We start from the raw sequence: 9,656 nt of genomic DNA, 5'->3' as shown, positions 1-9,656 counted from the left end.
TTGCAGAAACGCGTTTTAGTGCAATTGAAAATGTATTTTTTATTTACTGCAACAAATGGCATCCATCATATTGGATATGTAAATAAAAAACTAAATAAGATCATGCTTGCATAATTGAGGCAGTGCATGCATGCAATGGTGACGCATATGTGCGCATAAGTCATGATGCTTATTTTTTCTGTTGATCCGCACAATATTGCCAAAAAGCATTGGTAGAGCTAATAGGTCCCAAAGGTGAGAACTATTGGCTTTGCAAATGCTTGTTTAACAAGACAATTACCTTTGTCACACAAACCACACTTAACCTCCCATTTCTCAAAGTCAACACCAATTTGAATGGATGAGGCTGGCTGGCTTTGTGCACTAAACAGAGCACTGTCTAATCTGTCGGCAACTATCTTCAAGACTTTAGAGTGAACTTGCATGACAAATCTTATCCATGCACTCTTCTTACGAAGCTCAGCTGATTGCAATCTACAGATCAGCCTCTAACCACCCAGAATTTGATCCTTTAGCTCAGTGGGCTCAAACAAGCTCACTAAGGAGGTCGCCACAAGCAACTTTCAAAAGTACACTTAAAACCCACTTCCTGCAAATGGGCAGAACCAAAATGGTGTAAAACAACACCTCCCCGACACAGCCTAGTACTACAAGTGACCACCACACTGGGCACGAGCTCCAACTGTACTATTTGGTAGATGCGTCATATGTGCGTGTCAACCGTCAAGTATTTTTGTAATTGAGGAAACCATTTCCCATGCACCAACATCTACATCCGGTCTCAATGTGTCCATCCAATCCAGAATTTTCTAATCTATCTTTCTCTGCGACTGTGTGTAGCTCTATAAGTAATTTTTACATTCGTATGACAATAAACAATAATCAACAATAAACAATACTTTATTTGGATTCTGACAGGAGGACTGTATGAAATGTTGAAATACAAAGATTCACACCTGAGTTTATAAAGTATGTCTGTGTCACTGACAAAAAGATTCATTTAAGACAAATTCAATACAGTACAGTTCTCTTCCCTTTAGGGCAATGGGTGGCTTTTCTCCAGCAAATGCTAGACAACAGCGGGGGAGAGATGAGTTTCCTATCCATACAGTACCTCTGTAGCACAATGTGCATTCTTTGATTAAAAAATATAGTACACCTGATTATATGTCCATTTTCTACACTGGAAGCATCAATGCTGTTTTGTCGAGACAATGTTCCGACATCATCATGTTCGGACATCATCATTAAATAGAATAAATCTTGTTCCATGATATGACACAGCGCATAGCTAGTTTTTGGTTATGTGTCTACAGAACACTCGATAGGAGTCTGCAATGCATAGATATTCTGTCTTCCTTTGATGAGATGTCCACTAACACATTCCTTGCCTTCCAGTGCCGTAATCAAGTAGATTCCTACTCTGTGAAACCATACACTTCTTCGTTCGAAAACCCAAGTTCTTCAAGAAACCTGAAACAAAGAAAAACATTTGTTTTATAATCGTTAACATGGCCATTGTAAGAAGAGGGGTCACCAATGAAATTTAAATAGGGTCGTTTTCAATATAGCTGCAATTAGGGAAATATGTGAGTAGACGTTGGTCTGCAAATCCATTACAAATCCTATAAAATATTTGTAGTTCTATAAACAATTTTCTAGATGAGAAAATGGCATTATCCGACAGAATTGCATCTTACAAAGAAACACACATGAGTATTACCCATATTTTATCACTGCCTAACTATGGGCAAAGACATGTTTTCTAACATATCAAATATGATGTACAAACAAGCCTGGCCGTCACCAGCAGCCTGTCCATTTCTCGAGCTATGCACCTATCTCAATGCATCAATTGCTTTGTATTTCCAGTCACTTTGTCTCTGGGTGTCCACTCGTAAATCGATCCTTAGATACACCTGCACTCTCTGTCTATGCACCTATCTTCTGTTCTGTATGTCTATTCAGAATCCTCAGCCACTCTACTCTCTCTGTGCAGATTTAGCTATTCATTCAGAACTCCCCATCCATCTTGCCACCTCTGGCACTGTTTATGTATTTTGGACTCATGTCTGTCCGGAAATGGTTCTACCCAACCATCGTATTGCATAACTTGACAACCTGCAACACTACATTATTCCAAGATCAGAACTTGTGCCTAAGCATTTCAGAAAGTCAGACCTGTGAGAAATACGGCACACCACTCTGACAGCTCTATCCTGTCCACTGAACACTCCCTACAATTATCAATGTTCAGTTGCAAAATCTCAGGAAAGTCTGGAGATTAACGCCTCTCATTACAAGGATGAAGGGATGCACACACCGTCCTTCCAATCCACTCGGCGCGTGACACGGCAGGGCCGGACTGGGAACCAAAAAACAGCCCTGGCAAAGTGCTCGGCCGCACCCCCCTCCCCCGGGGGGTTGGGGGTGCCCCCGAGCTCTTTGTCAGGGCCGGTTTTCGGTCGATTTTGTTACAGGGCCGATTTTGCAGCTATGCTGCAAAAACGGCCCTGCAACAAAAACGGCCCCCAGGGGCCCAAAACCGCCCCCCCACCCGTGCTGGCCCACCGGGGATTGCCCGGTGCCCGCTACGGTCAGTCCGGCCCTGCAGGCAGTAGAATCTTGGGGGCAATGTGGACCAGTACAGTGCAAGGGAGGGTTGGTGTCATCGCGGCTTGAAAGAGACAGGTAAAATATGAAAAAATGCCATGATTACTGTAGAAGCCTCGTGAGGCGCTGTGTGTGTTTGCACTTTTGTGCTTGTGTGTGTGCCGTGTGTAGCATGCCTCAGCCTGGCAATATCCCTTCCTAGAGATCATATAACAACGAGCACATCAGACAATCTACGGCATCTGGTAGCCACGACCCAAAATATGGGAGGCCATCTCTGGCACAATGGTGTGGAACCCTGGCATGAAGACAGCCGCACTTTACATAATGGTGGGAGTCCTTTGGCAAAACGGTGGAAATTCTGTCCTGATGCTTGCATTGGCACGATGGTGACAGCTCTTTGCATTCGTAAGAACCATTGTACTATGGTGCCCATGCCTGACATAATGCTGGCCCTAAAATGGTTTTGATTTCTGGCATTATGCACCTCCTTGGCATGATAGTGTACTCTCCGAGCATGCTGCCATTGGACCAATGTTGGTAATTCTTGGCACAATGTATAATTCGTTTGAAAGTGTCCACCCATGGCATTTTATTTTGTAAAATGTTTTATTATTTTCAAAATAGACAAACCTAAAATAACAATACACATTGTGAATCATAAGATTGGGCTAGCGGAAAATTCCGTGGAAGACTAGAAATGTACATACCAAATAATGTAAAATACATACCCTGCTCCCAGGCCCCCACATTTCCTTCCACAATTTCTCCCTTCTGAAACGAAAACTACATAAATCTATTTGCCTTGGGTGCCTGCTAACACCGTTTTTGCAGCTTTAGGTTTAATGTCCCATCATTGAGCCAGATACTGTAGTCAGGAGGACAAGTGTTAGACCTGGCATCCTTGGCGTAGTTTCCGTCTAACTTTTTGGCTTCATGCCTGTTTTTGATGACTTCGTTTACGCTGGCATTAGGACTCTGTACACTTTACTACTGTTAACCAGTGCTAAAGTACTGGTGCTCTCTCCTTAAAACATGTTAGATTGGCTTATACTCAATTGGCATATTTAATTTACTTGCAAGTCCGTAGTAAAGTGGCACTACTCATACCCTGGGCCGGTAAATTAAATGTTACCAGTGGGCCTGCATCACTGAGTGCGTCACTCACTTAAGTAGCACTTTAAACATCTCAAGCCTACCACTGCAGCCTGTGTGTATGCAGTTTAAACTGCCATTTCAACATGGCAAAATAAACCTTTTGCCTGCCCCAAACCTTCCTTTTTAGTACATACAAGTCACCCATAGGTTAGGCCCTGGACAGCCAAGAGGACAGGGTGCAGGGTATTTCAAAAGTTTGACGTGTACTTCTAAGTTCTACATGTTCTGGTGGTGAAAAACTCTTACAATCGTTTTTCACTACTGGAAGGCCTACCTCTCCCACAGGGTAACAATGGAGTTACCATATTACACTGTTCATGTTTGGTGACTCTGAGAAATCCTAAATTATGGCGTAGTCGGGTTTTGAGTAACAATTTTGAAAATGCCACTTTTAGAACGTTGGCATTTTCCTGCCTTTACCATTTGGTGTAGAGAGCATGTCTCTGGGTCACATGACTGGGTGTAGTTGACAGTTAGTATTATTCTTCATAGACAGCCACACATAATGGGGAGCTAAGGTGTGATTGGATGGGCATCACTGGCAGGATGGGAGGGAGGAGCTGGACCCAGTACAACTTACACTTGAATGGGTTGTGTCCTGACACCACACAAAGGGCTGCATACCCCCTGTAGCTATTCTGGAGCCAGACTGGGAAGGAAGGGCACCTGTGCACTTCAATGGCATGCCTCTAGAAGCTTCTCCCCACTTCAAAGGCACAACAGGGTATAAATACTGAACCTCAGATGGCAACTCCACCGTATGTTTCTGGACCTCTGGATACTCTGCCAGGAAGAAGCACTGCTGTGTTGTTGAAAGGACTGCCACTCTGCTGGACTGTTGCTTTGAAGAATTGCTGCCCTGATGTGCTAACCTGCTGCCCTCTTGCCAGGGTGAGAAGGACCGGACATGCATCTCTTGAATCCAGAACCCTGAGTGACTCCAAAGGCTAGTTAGCTGGCCTCCTGATATGAACCCTCAGGGACACAACAGGCTTCCAACTACCTTGCATCTGGACTCTGCCAACAGTGATTCTACCCTGCTAAGTGGTGTTACCCCACTCTTGCACACTTAGAAGTGGGTTTAAGGTGCTCTGCCAGCCTCTGTGGATCCAGCTGAAATGACAAATCTCCTCTGCTGCTCATGCAACCCGGAGCAGAATGAAGAATCTCTGCTGCACCATGAATTAGACTCACCACAAAGCCCTGCATTCTCTCCGCAGCCTGCAATGCCTTCAGAACAGCGCAACGCATCCTCGACACAGGCCCTTGCATCACTCGGCGACAGCAGCCTCGATGATGACAACGACATCGGACACTGAATCACAGCCTCACAGCTCCTCAGGACTGATGCATCGCCCCGACTGCACACCGCATACTCGGCGCTGGACTGTCACATGGCACATAGGGACATTGCCGTTTTTCACTAACTTAGCATGAGCACGTTGCACCTTGTCGGCTGCTTTGCACGTTACTACACATCTTTACTTTTTGCAATACTTTCAAAGACTGCTTTCACATGAGAACTCATTACTGTATTCACTCTCTGCATGTTCCTGAGATTCTGACTGAACATTATGTGCAAGGTCGAACAACAATGCCCCTTATTATTCTGTTCTGGCTAGTCCTTAGCCCTTAGACAAAACATACTGATGCAGCTGTTGTTTGGACAGCGTACTTGTGTTTTTAGTGGGGTGCACGACTAGATGAGACACACTTGGAGAGGGACCATTCCAGGGAGAAGAGCTACCATGATGTAGATTTACCATCTATAGGCTAAGGTATGGGGACTGCGGACAAAGCCCAGAGATCTTCTATTATATAATAATACTTCTTCATGGTAAGGGGAGGGAGGCTAGGCCCTATAGTCCTTTCTCCATTGTCTTTTTATGATGACATCTCCCTTCATGATTTATGGAATGACTGCGATGCTGACAATATTTGTATTATGCATTTTCCTGCTTGTTGTGACACGTATACTGCATGTTAGGGCACGTTAGTTAAAATAAATATTTTAAACTGTTTTGTGTCTCCATCAGATCTTATTGTGGACAAGTACACAAGAGTGAGCAAAAGAGTGTGTCTTGTTAACGTGATTCCTGAGAGATCTGAGGGTGTTGTGTTCTGGGGTGTCTAATCATTTGTTTCTCTTTGAGTAAGTAGGAGAGCAAGTGCAACACTATAGCTAGTCGGTCCTGGGTTCATGGGTACTAAGGTGGTAGGAAGACTCAGTCCCTATTCACCAAGGTCCCATTTCCTACGCATAGTTCTGTATTTGTGCAGAAGCCCTGCAACAGGACTTTGCATTGCAAGCCCTAGTCAATGGGATCCACGAAAACGATGCAGAACCTCGCTCTGCAGCCTTGCCACATCTCGTAACTGACGCATTGCTTCACCTGCAGCTTCGATGCGGATTCTCGCAAAACTTCGCAAGGCATGATTTAAGTTACTGTGTTCAATGGGCCCAATTGGTTCTTTGTAGCCTGCCTGCACTCCATCACAGTTGGCCTGAGCTTGTGGCTTTGTCCTGGTCCGGCGTGACCAGATGTCCACAGTTGGTGTTTTGTGCTTTTTGGCGCTATTTTCACTAAAATCTTTAAATTTGTATATCTCTCGTTCTAATTGGATTTATATCAATTTGGTCTTGTTTTGTATAGTAAAGGAAGTTCTCTTTTTCTAACTTGGTGTGGGATCCTTTTTGTGGGGTGTTTTCACTTTATTACTGTTTGAAGTGTTGCACAAATTCTTTATACATTGACTCTGAATTAAAGCCTGACTGCTCTGTGCCAAGCTACCAGAGGGATGAGCACAGGTTCATTTAGGGTTGGCTTGTGCATCACCCTGACAAGGATTGTGGTTGCCCAATGACCAGGGCTCAGACCGCAGTCAACCAACAACCCAATTTCTTACACCAGGTAATACAACTTTAGATCAGGAAGTGCAAGCTTGCCCTGGTCACAAGGGCATTTTAAGGATTGCCCTTTAATTTGAGAATGCGATCTGGCCCACAATATTGATGATACAGTGCGGTCTAGTTTGAGAACTATTCACTGATGGACCAAAACCATCACTTCATGTAGCACATAAAGAGACCTAGGTAAAACTATTATTAATTATGTCAATTAGGATAGTCTGTCCCATCAAACAAAGATGCAAAGTAACCCTACATTTTTGCCTATCTGGGCACCCCATCTATAAACCCAATAATATTATATTATAGAGTATTGTGGCAATGATAGGCCACCTGGATGCCCAAATATATAAGAATTCCATGCTGCCATGATAACACTATGTCTGATAATGCCTCCATTCCTCTGCGTGTCACCATCCCCCTGGGAATTATTTTTAGACTTTTTGCAAATGTGTCATCATTCTCAGCACTGCTGTGACCTTTAATAAATGATCCAGGAACCTCTGAGCTGTACACACCTGCTACCTCAAGAGGACAACAGTATTATCGGAGTACGGTAACATCACCTCTGATTCCTGAGCTCTGGATCACACTGCACAAATTTACCACTAGTGACTACTTCCAAGGTGAACAGGCATCCCTAACGGGTGTTCCATTGCAATACCTGCTTTTCAGATAACATGCTGCTTGTCTTTAGCCTAGAAGATGGGGAAAGTGTAAAGGACAGCACTGAAGAAGATCTGCCAACCTATAGTATTCAAGGGTTTTACAAGCTGAGAAGATGCCAGTGAACACTCCTCCATAGCTAATTCACAAAGTACATCGCTTGCACAGGTCTTAGTAGACTGAACATTGTACTCCTACAGGGCACAAAGCCTGAATGGTCTTGATGCATCTGGCCCTGCACATTACTCAACAATCTGGTAGTAACTACCTTACTCAGAAACTTTGACTACAGTGAGCAGAGACAGTGGATGATAAGATTTAAAATCTCAGAGTTTTGTCCGGTTTATGTACTATCACTGTCAGGGCCACATTGAGTCCTTTTTGCCGATGGCCCCTCTGTTTCTCAGTGGCCTCCAAGTGTTCCTCCCTGGGTAACAGAATGTCAAAAATATCTTGCTGTTCTTCAGTGAGGCACGTAGCCCAGCAACTTCCATGCATCCCCCAACATCATCTGCACTTGGGAATTCATTAGGGGAGTAAAGATGTGTCATGCACTTTAGATACACACCATGTATACTGTTCTGTGTGATAATGTAAAACTGCGCATTTAGAGGCTGCTCAACAGTCATGATAACATTTTACCTACATCATCACCCTACCTATGCAACATCTTTGTGTATGAAGTGCTGACAAATTTATTTCATCTGTGATTTTCTAGATCGATCAACCACCTTGTATACATATGTGGAGTCCTATTATCTAGGTACTGCCCCATATAAGTCTCCCTGTGAGCTTGCACACAACATAATTTCATACTAAAGTACCCTAGAATACGCATTTAACCCATGAATGTCCAAGTATGATTGTAAGTCCACTTGGAGATTGTACCAAAATATACTGTCATCCATTAGTTTTACTCGAAATACCAGATGGAAATCAAGCACCAGCCATATTCATGATTAAAGGAGGAGTGACCAGAGAGAGTCCTGCCCACTCATGGCATACTCACCTCACACGATTCTCTCACTGACCTCCATAAAGTCCAGTCTCCTATCGTACCCAAGAGGGTGGGAATAGGAGAAGTACACTCAATGTGGGAAGTAAAAATTTCTAGATATCTTAGAGACCCAATTGTGCTATCAATTCACACAGCAATCTGGACACCACTGTTCTAGGGTATAGGGCCGTGGTACTCGTGGTATGGCGGCGGCCCGGCAGGCCTTCATTGGCAGCCCGCGGACCTTGCCTTGCCATTTCTACGTTTTAAGTGAGGCCAGCAGTGAACACAAAAAATGACCGCATGAGCATACTTAGTGAATACGTATTAAATGCTCCTGCAGCCATTTTCTGTGTTTACTGCCGGCATCTGTGACGTCACATACAGCACCATCCGAAAGCTTCCCAAAAGGCCCTTTAAAAGTCAGCTGTAAGTGCTTTCACAGCTGACTTTTAAAGGGCCTTTTGGGAAGCTTCCCATTTCGTGTTTGCGAAGTGAGCACATTCCGAATTTGGACAATTGTGCCTGGAGAGACAGAGACACAGATAGAGAGACAGAGACACAGATAGAGAGACAGAGACACAGATAGAGAGACAGAGACACAGACACAGATGGAGACAGAGACACAGATGGAGACAGATAGATAGAGACAGAGACACAGATGGAGACAGATAGATAGAGACAGAGACACAGATACAGACAGATAGATAGAGACAGAGAAACATAGACAAAGAGAAAGAGACACAGATAGAAACAGATAGATGGAGATGGAGACAGACAGATGGAGACATATGGATAAAGACAGGTAGATAGAGACAGATAGATAGATAGAGACAGATAAATAGACAGACAGATAAAGATAGATAGAGATAGAGACAGATAGAGACAGATAGATCGAGAGACAGATAGATGGATAGAGAGACAGATAGAGATAGATAGATAGATAGATAGATAGATAGATAGATAGATAGATAGATAGATAGATAGATAGATAGATAGATAGAGATAGATAGAGATGAATAGATAGAGATGGATAGATGGATATAGATAGAGAGATAGATAGATAGAGATAATAGAGATAAATAGATAGAGATAAATAGAGATAGATAGATATTTAGAGATAAATAGAGATAGATAGAGATAGATAGATATATAGAGATAGATAGATAGATAGATAGATAGAGAGATAGATAGATAGAGGTAGATAGATAGGTAGAGAGAGATAGATAGATTGAGACGGATGGATAGATAGATAGATAGATAGATAGATAGATAGATAGATAGATAGATAGATAGATAGATAGATAGATAGAT

The 9,656-nt window shown here is 43.3% G+C and overlaps 1 protein-coding gene across 2 annotated transcripts in view; it reads right to left on the bottom strand.

Annotated features, from left to right (window-relative positions):
- Positions 1 to 884: 884 nt before the first annotated feature.
- The window catches only part of CYB5R4 (cytochrome b5 reductase 4), a 1,096,425-nt gene continuing 1,087,653 nt past the window's right edge, over positions 885 to 9,656 (bottom strand). For both annotated transcript variants that reach the window (XM_085611035.1, XM_085611036.1), the window contains one exon: positions 885 to 1,473. In XM_085611035.1, coding sequence (XP_085467161.1) covers positions 1,419 to 1,473 — 55 coding nt within the window. In that variant the 3' untranslated portion in view covers positions 885 to 1,418. The remainder of the gene's footprint in view (positions 1,474 to 9,656) is intronic.

The sequence above is a fragment of the Triturus cristatus genome, chromosome 6 (genome assembly GCF_964204655.1).
Source record: "Triturus cristatus chromosome 6, aTriCri1.1, whole genome shotgun sequence".
Taxonomy (NCBI): domain Eukaryota; kingdom Metazoa; phylum Chordata; class Amphibia; order Caudata; family Salamandridae; genus Triturus; species Triturus cristatus.
The sequence above is the reverse complement of the archived record's forward strand: the minus strand, read 5'-3'. Positions and strand labels throughout refer to the sequence as shown.